The following is a 17,029-nucleotide window of genomic DNA, read 5'->3' as shown; positions in this document are numbered from 1 at the left end:
ATTCATATGTACTGTAACTAGTTTGAACATTCGGGATAAGTCTTTCGGGTGCCTACCCACACCCGAGGTCTTATCCCAAACTTTCCAATAATATTGTCAGAGTACTAAATGGTAACCCAAAACTTTTTATGGAAAATTTGGTTAAAAACAATTAATTATGGCTCGGAGGGTGCTTTCAGGATACTAATAAGTAACCCGAGTATTTAAAAAAATTACAGATAGTGTGGATGCCATGTATGTTTACTCTCCATAATGACTACGCTGACACTGAGGACGTAAGTAGACTACCAAATCATGTATGGAAGCTATAATTAGGTGCCAAATTTGAAATAATAATAATTTCATTATATGATGTATGTTGCAGTTGTTGGGTTACAGGAAACTTTTCTGCAACAGTTAATAGAATACTGTATACTTCCTCTTTATGTTGGGGTTATTTGAAACACCTGCATCAAATGATGAAGGCTTACAACCCACTGCTAAGACTATAGTAATATGTAACTCCTCCCCCTCACAAGAAAAACCCCTCTGGTAGGCAAGAATCCTGTTGGTCTGATATGGGGTTACATGGGTCAAGTTTCCTCTATCCCACTATAACATTGTACCCTATAATCAAACACAGGTAAAGAGACCAGCAAGTTGATGAGCTTACTACTCAAGAGACTGTGTAAAAAAACTGTACACTATATATAGTTTCATTGCAAATGAAATACACAGAGATACAGCAAAATAATAAGCTTGACTATGAAGAGAGAAACTCCAAATTGCCAACATCTGCAGTCAAAACTGATCAGCTGTTGGTACACCTGAGAGTTGCATGACTGGCTAATTTATCTTAACTCCATTTCATCATATCATTAGTGCAAGGGTATCTACCTTAGCTGGTATCTATACAGTAATGGCCTTTCACTTGTAAACAATTACTTATAATTATTTGCAAGACATGTTATTTATAAATAATTGTTTGCAAAATTGAAACATAAAGAGTAGATATGCTGATTGATATATATATTTGGACACAAACCAATCACAGTACAAAATTCAGATCATACATAATAAACTGTACAGTGCTTAACCAGAGATAAGGCACATGTAGGTTTTAAAGGGGAAATGAGGCCCTAAACTTATACTGTATGAAGTTTATGGTATTTATCTCCTCACATTACTTGGAAAATGATGCTTACAGTTATTCATACCACTCAACTACTATGGTTAGGAATTGTAATGTTAGCTGCCCATGAGGATTAACTCTAATTGCAAGTACAGTACTGTGCAGTACTTGGAATATAAAAATATTTATAAAAAAGATGTACAAAATACATTTATACCTGGAATACACAATGGTATTTCAACTACTGTACACAAAATACTAGCTTTACACCTATGTAAAGAAAAACACCCTAATATCATGGAATGAATTACTGATACACTGATTAGCACCATAAAGCAATGACATTGTATCTTATTGTCATATTATAGAAGCATCAAAGCTGCTCATACATACTCCATAAAAATATATAAGAGCACTTTTATCAACATCACAACAACAGTGCATGGTTACACTTACTTTTGACATGCACATCCCATATACAGTGCAATTCCTTTTATCCAAACTCATCAGGATCAATGATGGCTTGGACATGCAATAATTAATGTTAGGTCAAACTTCTATTCAGCAATAGCTTGACCGACTGGGAAGGGGAATAAACTGAGGATGAGGTGGCCTATGATATGGCCTGTTGCCATTGTTACATGTAATTAAACTATAAAATTTATGGAATAGTCATTACTGTAATGTGGTTTAGTCATAAAGAAAATATAATATAAACCTATGAAATAAGAAAAATAAAGAGGATGTACATGTTACCTGTGATGAAACTACTGTATAAATGTCGTGGAAAATCATTAAAATACAATACTTAATGTGGCTTAAAAATAAAGAAAATATCACATAAAATTATAAAATAAGAAAAATTAAGAGCATGAGTGTACAGTATATATGTGTGTGGAGGCACTAGGCTGCAAGTGCATCACCAATTTACCAGCCCCACCCGCACGTGACGTTCCAGCATACACACACACACACACATCTAGAAGTCAGCTGGTTGACTGCCTGGGTGAACTGTGTCGTATTGCCCAGAGAATGGTTTGAGCCTGGAAGCATTTTTTTTTTTACATACAATATGTCCTATTGTATTTTATGATATGCTATGTATCAATTTTATTGTTTACCATAACAAGAAATTAGAGCCCAACTCCTTTTATCAACCAAAAATCCCAGCACACTTGTAAACAAAGTGGTACAGTACCACTGGTGATAGACACATGAACGAATGACTTCGGTTGTACTGTATTTGGGTTGTTGGATTAAATTAGAATTTTAATCGAATGGGACTAAAGGAGACAAAGTTCGGGTAAAGTGTACCTGGAAGATTTGCAAAGTTGGAATTCAGATAAAAGGAAAAGCACCGTATATATGTATCACAACAAATGAAAAAACAAAGATGCTCTATTTGTATCAAACACAAAAGGAAACAACTTCAATTTACATGCATTATAAACATACAGATGAGACAACTGATACTAACAGGCATAAACACAATAGCTCACAATAACTCCAATGTGCATCACACCATAGTTTAATAATAAATGGCGAGTACTGCACATTAAGTAGTTCTAAAAATTACTTAAACTGAAACAATCAATTCAACAGACTAAACCTAATGTCAACATAATACTATTGCACTATAAATTATAAAAAAAAATACCTAAACAGCACAGTAAACATCAAGTTAAGTATGTACTATTTTTGTGTGAAGCTTAAAAATCACCAAATATAAAAGTAAACTTGAACCTGCTTCACTGCTACAATTTTAGGCAAAACAGAACATTTTAATAAAAAGACAGATTTTTTTTCTTCATCTATAAATCTTTAATAATTTGTAAAAATTAATCTACTGAACTGTTGCCTACAACTGAAAGTGGCTACACAGTATTATTACAATAATAGTGTTTATATTTACTTTAAATGCTAGAGATCATTTTATAAAATTGGTCCATATAAAAAGGTGAACTTATTCATATCATTGGTGTGATAAACTCCTTAATTATTAATACCCATCATCAAATGCATAAACTTCACCTTCTCAAAGAAAGTTGTCCTCATTCATGGAAACTTCAATTACAGGAGAAAATGAAGATACATCAGTTATGGAAAACAACAATTACAGACCAGTTAAGTTTTTTTAACAATTAAGAAATATAAATTCAAAGATCACACTTTACACCTTATGTGTAGAAAATTTAATGTTCAACATGGTCACCAAACACTGGTACAAATCACATATAAAACCCATGTACTGTATACAAACAACCAGTTCATTCATAAAATATAAAACTTGGGGTATAATTTCACACACCAAAAAAATTTTCACATGTCATTCTCATACATTCCATCAACAAGATAATTCACATGTGCATAGTGCCTTCTCATCCAAATATCTTTGAACTTTCGATACCCAACAACCACCACTACTGCGAGAGCCACCAAGAGTAAAAGCCCTAATGAAACTGCTCCATAATTCACATCTTCATTTCCAGAAGTTGTGCCCGCTGTATCATCAGTAGCAGCTATTGGCTTGGAATTAATTTTGTTTGCAGATTTTGAATTGGCAGTTGCATTTGACACAATTGGTTGGGAAGAGTTATTAGGAACTTCAGTGGCATTGTGGGACTTAAGGGTCGCATTATCACTTTCCTCACTAACAGATAAAACACCTTGTTTTTTATCAATCAAATTGCTTTTGAGTTCTCCATTAGTTTTTTCAAAGTTATTAAGGGCAGGCATTGTATTCTGATCAATAGTCTTTATTCTACCCTTACTGAAATTATTAATCAATGATACTGGAGATTTGGCACCTTCCTCTTGTAAGGCAGAGGAAGAATTCTGTGTTTTACCGTCTTCTATGACTCCTTTTTTTCCTACAGTTGAATGTTTATTAGTACTTACCTTTTTCTCAGTTACCGGTAGCCCTGGTGCCCCTTTCCTTGATTTAATAGGCTTATCTTCATCAACAACACTCTCTGGAACCACATTTGTATCAGTGTGTTAATTAAACTGTCCAATAATTTTTGTAATAGATGTACAGTATACAGTATACATTATGCTAGTGTACAGAAAACTCTTGACTGAAAACAATATACGATTCTGTTGGGAATCATTATCAATAATTTTTTTTTTTTTATCAATCTTAACTTCTCATGGCTAAAATAGGGATACTGTACTGTACTTTCCTAGATCACAAATTCTTGCATACAAACTCTCAAAAACTCAATTTACAAAAAATTAAGGGGTTTTGAAGTTCATAAATGATTATGCTCCACTTCTACAACCTACCAAAGCAAAAAGTGTTCCTCCAAAATCCACAGTATAAATCTTCACATTGCTGTTTCCATGCATCTCCAAGCTCAGTTTTCTGTGTCTGGCTACTGTTTACTGGAAATGTTTGTTTTCAGTCAAAAATTTTGTCTAATTGGCAACTCTTTATTGAATGACCATCTTTCAATTTTTTTTTCTAAATTAGTGGCTGGTGCATGCTATGTAAACACACACACTTTAAAAATTACCACTAATATGAAGCAAAAGTTTTTGAAAATCATCACTGTTTTCTGTTCACTGCCATTTCAACAGTCCAACAAGCGTATAAAAAGATAGTGCTAAATGTAGTGGTGTATAGAGGAAGCATGTTAAGTATACCATCATGCAAAAGCTAAACTATATAAACAGTGCTTGAAAGGATATGGGAAGAATGGACCTAGATTTAAAACTCTTTACAATGCTACTAATGGCTATAAAAAGACAAGCCCAATCAGAAGGTTTAAATTTCAAATTGGCATAGACGGAATAGTTATGTATGAGGGTGATGTGGATAAAGGATTTAAACAGCAGTTGATTGAGCAAACTGAGACCACATGCCTTCTAAAAAATACCCAAATCTCACAGGTCAAAAAAAAATGCAGGAAAGGGCACACTAAGCCTTCACTACAAAAGGACACAGTGAGTCTGGCACTAAACCCAATCACCTTTACTTCTCATATACAGTTGGGTGGATGAAGGATGCCCCAGCAGTGAACCAGGAACCCTAGAACAGAGAGCAAGTGTTGTGTCTTCTCAACTACTCCACCCTTTTAAAACTTGATAGGTACTTGAGAACATGGTACTGTACTGTACAGTACAATATTACTGTCCAGCAACCTCAAAGGGATTAGTCTTATATACAGTACCTGTACAGTATTTAGGTTTAACATATAAAGTGATATCCCCATTAGTCAGAACAATTGGTGCAGAGCACTTCTGGGGATGAGAGATTTCCGGATAACCAGACGACTTTCTCAAGCCCGGATAAATCCCTTATCCCCGGAATTTTTTCCGATTAACTGGGAAAAGTTTCCGAAAGTCTAAACAAAGCATCTTGCACAGAAAGACACTAGCCCACATCCTCAGAATATTTCTAGGTGCTGAAGAAAGTTTTTTGAGAGTATAAACTACTGGCGTCTGTAAGAGCTGCTCTAATTAAGTTAGAAACTCCATTTCTTTACTAGAATAAACCTGCATAGTTAAAGTTTGGTTAAATAAATATATAGTATTAAAAAAAATAAACATCTATATAAATTGAGCGTGTGTAGCCCCTCATGAATGAAACTGTTACTGACCTGACCTGATGCACTGTCAGGTCACCCATTGTTGGGTGGAGTATTAGTGGGTCTCATGACCTGAAAATGTCTTGAATAAAGACGAAAGCTAAGGTATTTTTGAGGTTCAAGGCTGCTTGCAAAAAAATTTATAAACTTTTATTAGCAACATCTGCTCTGATTGTGTTAAAGAAATGAATTACTGACGGTTTTAGATAAACTTATGAAGTTTCAATTCATTATTAATGATATGTAATGGAAAAATTATACATTCAATAATCATATCTCCAGGTAGTAGGTAGATAGGCAGCTACCAAACAGGGAGGTACTACTGCCTGGGAAGGTATTGGAAGCATAATGTATTGTCAAATGGTAGACCCTGCTGCCAAAGGGCATCACAAAAATTGTGACCAAGTCCCAGGTTGCTGATCTAACTTTCTGCCTCATTTACACACAATTGCAGGGTCTCAATTGTTTCTCTTAACATTGACAACACAACATATATACAGTATATTGTTTCTCACTCTTTATATTTTTTTATTTAATTTCTTTATGGTTCTTTATTATTATTATTATTATTGCAGTGTTATTATTATTATTTTTATGATTATTAATATTATTATTATTATTATCATTATTGTTATCATTATTATTTCATTATTTTTATTTTTGTATTTTATTTTTTTTTAATTTTACTTATCTGAATTATTATTATTATTATTATTATTATTATTATAATTATTATTATTATTATTATTATTATTATTATTATAACATTTTCGTCCCCCTGGCCCCGATGTGGGTTAGTGACCTGTGCCCAGGTGGGCTAATCCCTATAAAAAAAAAAGTCAAAGGTTTGCCTTTGCACTTTAATATTAGAGTGCTGCCTTGATGTGTGTGGCGGTGATACCAAGTTGGTGTTGTCAAGGCAAAGGTGTGTGTGTCTGTGTAATGGTCAGTATGCTCGCCTTGCGAGCGAGTGAATCTTAGTTTGATTTCCGACTATAGGCAAGTTTCTTTATGCCATTTGCCTTTGCTACCCAGCAGTAATTGGGGACCAGGATGTTAATCAATTTGCAGGTAATGTTTCAGGGTAATGGTTAGCCAGTGTAGCTGGCGAGTTGTCCAGTCTTCTCGGATTATTCCTTGACACTGGGTTATGCAACTCATTAACTGTGTCATGCAACTCATTAATTTAGGGTGTGGTTGCTGTATTGCAACAGCTTCTACACCTTAAACAAATTCATGTGGCATTGGGCACTCAATTGCCAATGAAGATATCCAACCCCCCTTTAGGGGTGTTTTGTACGGTACAAAGAAGCCAAATGCACAAATCCCATTCGTGTAATAATGTTATATTTTTTTACTTAACACCAGCAATTTTCATACCCAGCCCACCCTCCCTCCCCCGACCTGACTTTATTCAGGAGTCTGGGAATATATTTAACAAAGAGCTGTCCCAGTGCGTTGGACAGACAAGAAACAATATTTATGTATTATTTATACAAGATTAATATTTTGATATTAAAATTCAATACTGTATAGTTAAATGCATCCGTTATTTATTGGGTCATGAAAGTTGTAAAAGGACACAATATTTAGAGACTCCAGGCCATCCCGTATAAACCCTAGACTAGGTGACTGCTTTGGGTTCACAAATCGATACTCTCAAGGTTCACACCTTATGGAGAGTGTGGATTGACAATGCTGAGTGTAACAGTTGGAAAAGTCCCCAACTGTACATATGGCTGATGGGGAGGGAGGTAAACTGGTGGCTAGCAGAGGTGGAACTGATCCTATTTTTCCTTTAAGACTTTCATAAATCAAGTGTGCAAGGTCTTGAGGAACCTAACCCCATAAATTTGCAATACTTTACTGTGCTCTTTTAATAAAGTTTTTCACAAATGTTTACCTTCAACTTTAATAGGTATAGGTGTGGGCAGAGGTTCTGGTAATACTGTTGTTGTAACTCCTGGGTCTGATCCATCTGCTTCCTTTTGCTTGGAGAAATTCATAGTGTTCTGTTCATTAAATGGCAGGTCAGCCAGCTGTAAAATATCAAAACATCTTTAAAATCTATAAACGATGTTAAAATATACCTTACTTTTTATTACAGTACTGTAATTATATTATCTTTAGTTCCTGCCATGGCCTAAAACCTTGCCTTACCTCAGCACAGTAGTTGTCAATAATATAGTATTGGAGTTGCCTCTACTATTTGGGCATCACTCACATGGTACTTAAGTCACAATCTTATACAGTACTGTACCTCTGAACCATACTTTGCCAAAAACTCTTTGAGTCTTACACTTCTGTAGCTATTCATGGATTACTTACAGAGAACTAATTCTCAACATGCAAGTGACTCACAGGACAGGGAGTCTACACTATACGTTGTACAGATATAGCTACAGGTGTTGACCACTATACAATGGAGTTAGGGACTTCAAAAACCAATCGCGAGGCTATCGATCGTATATCAATATTAATAACTAACTGAAAAAAAAGGTTCTGTTCCTCAGACCCAGAAGAACCAGAGTTAACACTTAGAGCAGTTATTTTTCAATCTGGAGAGTATAGTATGGAATAAGATCCTACATATTTTGAAAGGAGATTAACAAACAAGGACTTGTACTTGGAAATCCTTGAAAACATCCCAATTTTCTGGCTTGTCATCAACCCAAAGTAATGGAGAGGAGGCACACACACACACAGTAGATACTGTATCACTAACCTGTTGTCTCACTTCAGCATGATCCTCAAATTCCTGTAACTCTGTGCCAGTTGTATTTGAATTTTGTTTCGATTTTTTTTCAAATCCAATAAGTTCAGCATCTTCTGAGGCTATCTGCTTTATAGTGGATGTCCCAAGAGCCTGCAGTTCATCTTCATTGATATGCTGACCACCGACTACAAGTGCCAGAGACACCACCACAACACTCACCCTCACCACACCCATTGTCCCTGAAGGAGAAGAGATTTGTTACTGGGGCAATCTTATCTCCTTTGGTATCTAGGCTACTCTAATTATTTTATTTAAGCGTCTTGAATTTGTCACTGTCTGTTTTCTGGGAATTTTTCTTAAGTGTTTTTAGACTGGATCTCCACTGATATATTGCTTCTAAGGCAGAGAACACAGATCTAATGACCCAAAGTGGAAGGAAAGAAAAGAAAAAAGTTTAAAAAATATTTTATGAAGCTCACTGCAGGAACTAGCCACACCTGACATATAACTTAGGTAATGATCCTCATTATGCAACTGGCCAAACTATGTATTAAAACATCAATGTAGATCCCATCAAGGTTTGAAGATCCGAAGCCACAGCTAAACTTACTAGCTATACCATTAAACAAGGGAATTTATAGGGTAATAACACAATGAAAACTAATCATACGACACTAAAATCATGTCTACGTGCTTTGTACGCAAATAAATTAATTTCCTTCAGTAAATACTCTGCCGAAAATTCTGACAGGGTGACCCGTGTTGCTCTCCTCTTAAACTAATAAATTCTGAATCCGGTCTCGCTCAACTTGCTAATAAACGGTGTTGTTTCATATCAGGGGTTTTATTACAATAAATATAGGTGTGACTTTATTTTTCCTTATAGGCTTCACTATCCAAAATTGTGAGTGTATTGTCTGTGCAAATCCCTAACTGTTTTCTTTTGGCACAATAGGTTCTTAAACCTATTCTATGTATAAATGATGAGAATCATATTGTTGGAATAAAATCCTATATTATGGTTTTTGAAACATTTCCAATTTCTTTTAAGTAGCAATGGTTAATAAGTGAACTGTATGTTCCTATACAGGGTACTTATTATTCTCCCACAAGGGGAGACAAGAAAGCCATCTTGATTTTCCCCTCCGTAGTTATGACGTATTGTGTGGGTTGTTGTCGTTGTTGTTTGTATCACAAGTTATCTGTCCTTGTGGAGGATGCAGCCCATCTCCAAGAGTTCCGCTGTCAACATGAACTAGTTGGCAGAGAACTGACACAAGAAGAAGATGCTGAGTAATAAAACAATTGTAATATTTTTGGCCTATCCTTTGATCATAAGCTACTTGTAAGTGGGGAGGGCAGGAAAGAAGAAGGAAATAATGGGGTAAAAACACTGTGAACAATGATCATATAGCACGTCTCTAGGTCCTTTGTAGGCGAAGAAATAAAATATTTACCGCAATTATGGCACTGTCAGATCTCCCGTGGCGACCATGTTTTGGTTTGCATCCTCTCCTATACGGGAGCGTTCACGGTCTTTGTTTACATGTCAAGAAATGAATGACAATCTCATCGGACATGCTTATATAATATATATATTGGATTGAATTCGTTTGATTTTTCTAGAGATGTTGTTTGGATGATAATAAGTTAGAAAATCAAAAAGACACTGCAGAGGTTAGAAAGTTTGGTGAGGTTAGGTAAGGTTAGTGTGTGGTGATTAATGGCATGAAATCGTCATGTGTACCTGTGACAAGTGGGGTACAACAGGGCAGTGTATCGCGCCCGTTGTTGTTTGTCTGATTCATTAATGACATACCAGAGGCTATACACTACTCCATGCAAATGTTTGCAGATGATGCCAAGTTATTTAGGGATATTAAGAACTAAACAGACTGTGAAGAGCTACAGAAAGATTTCTATTAGCTTCAAGAATGATTGAAGAAATGGCTGCTAAGATTCAATGACACGAGGTGTAAGAGGAGGAACCTGGGTCACACCAACAGTAAGGAGGCATATCACTTGTTCCAACAGGACGAAGAAACTGATTTTTAATTGAGACTGAATGTGAAAAGGACCAGGGTGTGTATGTTGACAACGAAATTAGGTCTTATAAGAAGGTTGTTTAGATATCTGGATGGTTTGTTGCTCGCCACAATCTTCAAGAGTTAGGTGCTTCCCCATCTGGAGTACTGTCACCCCATCTGGTCCCCGAGATATGCTAGAGACTGTCAAATGATTGAAAATGTCCAAGGGACTAGTGCCTGCTCAAAAAATCTCAGTTACCCAGAGAGATTAGAACGCCTGCAACTGCCTAGTTTATACTACAGATGGGCAAGGGGTGGCCTAATCGAAGTATATAAACATCTCAGAGGGCACTACTCGGTTGATTGTACATACCTGAAGCTGACGGACTCCCGCCCCACTAAGGGGTCACAGCTCAAGGTTCAAAAAGCCACAAGTTCCAGAAACAGTGAGGGCAAACTTTTTCAGAATGAGAATTGTGAACTCTTAGAACAATCTGTCATAGAGAGTTGTGACGGCACCGAGTGTGAGCTCATTCAAGGCCAGACTTGACCAACACTGGAGCAGGCTCTGATATATTCAGGAGCCAGTTCATGCCCAGTACTTGCCAAGAGTGCATAACAGACGTGAACGACCACTCAAGTGGCTGATGAACCAATCAGTGACGAAGAGGATAAAAGGAAAAACAAAAAGTTTTTAATAGATTCTGTTCAATCTCGCTTCCATTTTTTTTTGTTCAGTATCATGCAATTAGTATCTCCAGAAATTTTGGTTCAATTTCTGGTGCTAACGGTTTCCTCCAACTTTACCAAAGAAATATGTGTTTTAGTGCAACAACCGAAGCAATTGTATAGTACTTATACGTCAACTAAAAATGTAAATCTACACAATGACATCTCCAAGAAAGTGAGTTCTTTCTGCTTAATATCCCAGCTATAAAGTTATGGTGGTTAGGTCAGGTTCTGTGCATTGTTGTTTTCATTTTCGTGTTTAGTATCATACAAACAGTATCTCCAGATATTTTGGTTCAATTCCATTAGGTTGTTCTATTCTCTAACTATGTTCTCCACTTTTACCTTGTTTTTCCTAAGTGAATCCAGAGTTACTTTTCCTTGCTTGCTGAATGAATGTAAATTGTTTTTTGAGAGGGGGGGTAATGGTGGAGCACAAGGCTAACACGAAAAGGAGTCGTTCGATTTTGTTCACCTGGTGTTAGCCAGAATAAAATAGCTCAGGGCTACTTTGCCCTCTAAAGGGGTAATTGAGATAGGTTAAAAAACAAACCCTTCCTTTGTCTGTGAAATAATTCTAAACATTTACATATGCTATTTCTTTCTTTAAAAATGCTTTGTTTAGCAATGAAAGCTAAGTAATCCTGTAATCATGGAGGAGATGGCTAACACCAGAAGGCATTGTTCAATTTCGGTAATTTTTTTCAAAGATGTTCTTATCATTATAACAAGTATTTTAAAAGATGCGACATTTTCTAGAACCTAATAGAACCTGAACTAACCAGCCAAATAAACCTACCTAATAGCTGGTGGGGGGTGGGGGAATTTGCCCCTCCATATTAAAGTGAAAGTACTTACAGTACACTACTGTATTTTCATATAATGGAAGCCCCTCGAAATCGAGGATGGCCAGCCCAAGGGCCTCCTAGGCGTGAATTTGTTAAGGTGTAGAAGCTGTCGCCAACACAACAACCACACCCTAAGTTAACGAGCTGCATGACCCAGTGTCACGGAATAGTCTGAGAAGACTGGACTGCACTTTACTGCACTGACTAACCATTACCCCGGAATACAATTCGCAAATCGATTAATATCCAGGTTCCCAATTACTGCTGGGTAGACAGAGGCAAATGACGTAAAGAAACTTGCCCATAGTTTCACCCTGCCCGAGGATCGAACTCGGGTCTGCTCACTTGCGAGGCGAGGATGCTGACCATTACACAACAGGTCGCTTATTTTCATATATAGTATTAATGAAAGCAACTTTGTTGAACGTCATGATGTAATTTTACATATTTTGTGGACATGGGAGTACATTCGGATCGAGGTCAGTTGTATACAAATTGAGCAGACGACAACGCATGCAGGCAACACCAGATTTTTTAAAGGAATATTTACAGTAAATAATTTATTTCTTTGCATACAGAGCACATAGCAATCATTTTAGTGTCGTATGATAAGTTTTACACTGTGTTTTACCACACAATTTCCCCTCCTCCTTTATGCCCTGTCCACTGCAAGTGATTTATGATCCTAGATATAGAAAACTAAATAACTAAAAAAGAAAATTATGATCAAAATATAAAATTGTTGCCTTTTTTTAAAACACTGGTAATATATGAGAACAGTGCTGCCACTGGAAGGAGTTGTTTGATTTCGTTAAATTTTCCACAAATATTCTTATCATTATATTAAGTACGTATTTTAAAAGAGGTGACATGTATTAGAACCTAATAAGGTAAAGATTCGTTTTTAGGTCGAACACAGGAACTTCATATATTATATCTAATTATATAAGGAGAAGGGGCAAAAAATAAAAATAATGTATTCTATGTTTCTGTCGTAAATTTATATTTTTCCAATATTTTAGCCAATAATCCTCCCCCTCTCCCTAATTACAAACATTAATGGTTGTTCAAAGTGGGCATGGCTTTATGGGGTCAGATCCAAGAATATCAAAAGTGTGAGTACAAGAAGTTGTGGGTGGGGGACCATGGTGAGCAGAGCGAGCTGAACCAGCTGGGGGGGGGTTGGAGAGTGTAAGCACCCCCCTCCCAGATTTTTTTTTTTAAATCTAACCAATATCATGGGTATTGTGAAGCTATTTTGAAGCCATGTGCACTTGATATTAAGAGATAGTCTGAAGTCACTAGTACAGTAGTTACAGTTTACTATACAAAAATGCCTGAGTACAATACTGCATTTAAGAAAAAAGTATTGGAATTTTCTGATGAAAAAAAGGAGTGTGGACCCCCCCCCCCCGGGATCTGCACCTGCTTTGAAGCAGAGGGAAAATGTGGGGTAAAATATTAAAAAGAATACCAAACAAACCTTTGAAAACCTTACCTAACCTATAAAAAGGTTAAGAATAACTTTTGAGTTTATGGATCCCTCCTTATCTGAACACTGAAAACACAAACCATCATCACATACTAAATACCTAAAACACGAATAAGTTGAGAATTTTTTATAGTTTTAAGATTTTTATAGGTTAAGAAAGGCTTTATGGGTTAATTTGGAATTCTTTTTAGTATTTTACCCCACAATTTCCCTTTGCTGTATTTCAAAGCCCTGTCCACTTAAAACAACTGATATTGTTGGTAATATTGGTTAAAATACCTAAAAAAAAAAATTGTGATGGAACATAATAGTTTAGAGTAATTTTTTTATTTATTTTTGCTCTTTCTCCTTAAATAAATAGAAATGGGTAGTTCCTTATTGGCCCTAAAATGAATCTTTACCCCCAATAGACCCTGACCTAACCAAAACACCTACATAACTTCCTAGCCGTATCTCTGCCATATTAAACGGAAAATAATTATATTGATATCTGGTACCAAAAAAAGGAACTTTGTTGAAGCAGCATGGTATATTTTTATTTATTATTTTATTTTTTTGACGTGAGAATACGCTCTGAGCGGGTCAGTTGTAAACAAACAGGCAACATGTGGTGACTGCAGATTTTTCTGAGGAGTATATATATATATGGTAAATAATTAATTTAATCACGTACAAAACACATTGATATAATTTTAGTGTTATACGATCAATATTCACCATGTTTTACCCAGTAATTGTCCTCATCCTTCATGCCCTGCCCACTACAAGTGAATTATGATGATAGATAAAGATACCTATATATATATATATATATATATATATATATATATATATATATATATATATATATATATATATATATATATATATATATATATATATATATATATATATATATATATATATATATATATATATATATATATATATATATATATATATATATATATATATATATACTTTAACTTTTATCCTCTTCGCCACTGATCGATTGGTCACGTCTATGTTACACACTGTTGGCAAAAACTGGGCATGCACCGGCTCCTGAATGTACCTGAACTTGCTCCAGTGTTGGTCAAGTCAAGCCTTGAAAGAGCTCACACTCGGTGCCGCCACAACACTCTCCGGCAAATTGTTCCAAGAATTCACAATTCTTTCTCCCAAAAAGTTTGCCCTCACAGTTTTCTGAGCTTGTGGCTTTTTGAACCGCCAGCTCTAGGTAAGTACAATCGACCGAGTGGTGCCCTATGAGATGTTTACACACTTCAATTAGGTCGCTCCTTGTCTGTCTGTAATATAAATAAAATATAAGGTTCACCTCTTTTAAAAATACTTACTATTATGATAAAATATGTGGAAGAAATTAAAAACATCAAGCAAATCCTTCTGGTGTTAGCCATCTCCTCGAGCATTATTGAAAGCTAGTCTCTGCCTTACCACCAAATTCACTTGTTATCATATCCAATTTAACTACATAAAACTGTTGCTTAAGTTAATTCTAGTAACTTTAGGAAAGTTTTGATAACAAGTGGCAATAACATTACTACACTTCCCTTGTTACCTTACCTTTAAGCACTCAAAACTCTTAACAACAAATTACTGCTTCACTCTTACATTCATAATAAATCAAACGTTAACATTGTCTTAAGAGAAAGTATGATTCACATGATGAGTAGATTTGTAAGTGATCAACCCACATTTTATTTATTTGTTCTTACACGTATGATTTTGATTCAGAACAATTGTGAACTTTAAGGAAAATGAACAATATTTGCACATCACAAACATAAAGGCCTCAAAATAGCGTAAGGGAAGCAAGTGATAGTGTTACCTTGTCTTCGTTCCATCACACAATATGGATGGAACATGGAAGTTATTGTAAACAGTTTGGGAGAAATAATAGTGACGCCACACCTACAACACTGATAACAGTAGACGCCGGGGTGACTATTATTCTCCTCACACTGCGCCATCATCTCACTGCTTGCTTTATATCACTATGCAGGTTACTTACATCTATTCCAGACAAGAAATTATATCTAGCTTCGGTAATTTAAACATAAATCGATTTGAGAAGAGCATAAACAGTGATTAGATCAGAGAAATTGCTACACAATTATTTTACACTCTGCCAAACGAGTTTTTGCATTGCAATCTTAACGCCTTTATTATTATAGGGCGCGTAATATCATTAATAACAATGTTGTGTATTAATTATGCATTTCGAAAGGAAAAACGTGAAAATATGGATAGGACTGCGTATATATTTTTGTGCCAAATATCGACAATCAATTGTAATAAACAATTGTTGTACACCAAACACTCGTGCTCATATAAAACTAAGAGGCACAGCCTGGAGAACAAAACCCATTTGATTTAATTGTTAATCAACATAATAACAACGTCTTTCCGATGAATATTTAAATGTAACTTTGATTAAGTTTCCTCATTCACCTGAGCGCCACCCTTGAGTCGTGGTCACTAGTGCCTAGTCAACAACAATAACAAGCATACCGAGCACTTTTTCAGTGTTTGGGTGTTTATCACAAATTAAAACTTTCCATCTCTTAGTAAATAATTGCAAGACAGTTTTTATTTATGTTGATGTATAATTCAATTAGCAAACTTGAGAATAGCCGCCATCTTGAAAATGGCCGCCATCTTGAAAAATGGCCGCCATCTTGAAAAATGGCCGCCATCTTGAAAAGACCAGACTTGATCATCACTAGGTACAGATACAATTTCAGTACTACAGAGACGTGACCACAGCCCAAGCGGCAAACAGGCCTATCAGTCTTGTCCTTCGTCAGCTCTCACATTTGGGTGGGGTGGGGGGGGGGAGGGGAGCATCCCAAGTCACCACTGTGATAAAAATTTGTCTACATGATCTAACAACTACAGCGAGGGTGTTGCGTGCTGTAGCTGTGACTTCAGAAACTAACCAAAAATGTGGACGTAACCAGCAAGCGTGATCGTATTGGCCTACATCTATGAACTTCCTAAAGTGGACAAAAGGCGCCATGATATGTATGCCAGGTGTAATAACGACAGTCCTTCATTCTCAAGTAAACTTTAGCTAAATTACTCTCTCTCAAGTTTTCTGCTACATTCTATTTACTATTGTCTAATATATGAGGAACGCCAATGAATCCACACATACCTGTATCCGTCGACCTTGTGGTGTGTGGCTACAAGGGTGTTAGTAACGTGTCCACACAACTTGCCGTGTTACAGGGGCCGGGTTATTATATACTCTTAACATCATTTATTTATCTAACTGAGAATGACATAACAAATATGTGTATGGTAAAGTTAACGGGACTATTGAGTGTTTCAGAGAGCCAGACAACGTTTAGGGCCAAGTGTCAGCCAGACAACGTTTAGGGCCGAGTGTCAGCCAGACAACGTTTAGGGTCAAGTGTCAGCCATAAACGTTTAGGGTCAAGTGTCAGCCATAAACGTTTTGATCCAAGTGTCAGTCATAAACGTTTTGATGCAAGTGTCAGTCAAACTTTTT

At 36.0% G+C, this 17,029-nt stretch overlaps 1 protein-coding gene across 2 annotated transcripts; it reads right to left on the bottom strand.

Annotated features, from left to right (window-relative positions):
• Positions 1-292: 292 nt before the first annotated feature.
• On the bottom strand, positions 293-15,461 carry LOC121873848. Of its 2 annotated transcripts, none has more exons than XM_042377625.1 (4): positions 15,344-15,461; positions 8,426-8,655; positions 7,604-7,739; positions 293-4,083 (listed from the first exon to the last, which is right to left on the bottom strand). In XM_042377625.1, the coding sequence occupies exons 1-4, from the start codon at positions 15,378-15,380 to the stop codon at positions 3,431-3,433; spliced, it is 1,056 nt and encodes a 351-aa protein (XP_042233559.1). In that variant the 5' UTR covers positions 15,381-15,461; the 3' UTR covers positions 293-3,430. The 2 variants fall into 2 exon arrangements, with proteins under 2 accessions (XP_042233559.1, XP_042233560.1); XM_042377626.1 differs by lacking the exon at positions 15,344-15,461 and adding an exon at positions 14,567-14,770.
• Positions 15,462-17,029: the final 1,568 nt, after the last annotated feature.

Source organism: Homarus americanus, unplaced genomic scaffold (assembly GCF_018991925.1).
Source record: "Homarus americanus isolate GMGI-L3 unplaced genomic scaffold, GMGI_Hamer_2.0 scaffold25827, whole genome shotgun sequence".
Lineage (NCBI taxonomy): Eukaryota > Metazoa > Arthropoda > Malacostraca > Decapoda > Nephropidae > Homarus > Homarus americanus.
Note: the sequence above shows the minus strand (reverse complement) of the source record. Positions and strands in the feature narration are given on the sequence as shown.

What these genes read in the sequence shown, in the direction of transcription:
- LOC121873848 (XM_042377625.1), bottom strand. Translation starts at nt 15,380, where the DNA reads ATGTTCCATCCATATTGTGTGATGGAACGAAGACAAG. An exon ending in ATGCTGAAGTGAGACAACAG is followed by an intron (nt 7,740 to 8,425) that starts GTTAGTGATACA and finishes GATATTTTACAG; the next exon opens with CTGGCTGACCTGCCATTTAA. An exon ending in TATACCTATTAAAGTTGAAG is followed by an intron (nt 4,084 to 7,603) that starts GTAAACATTTGT and finishes ATGTGGTTCCAG; the next exon opens with AGAGTGTTGTTGATGAAGAT.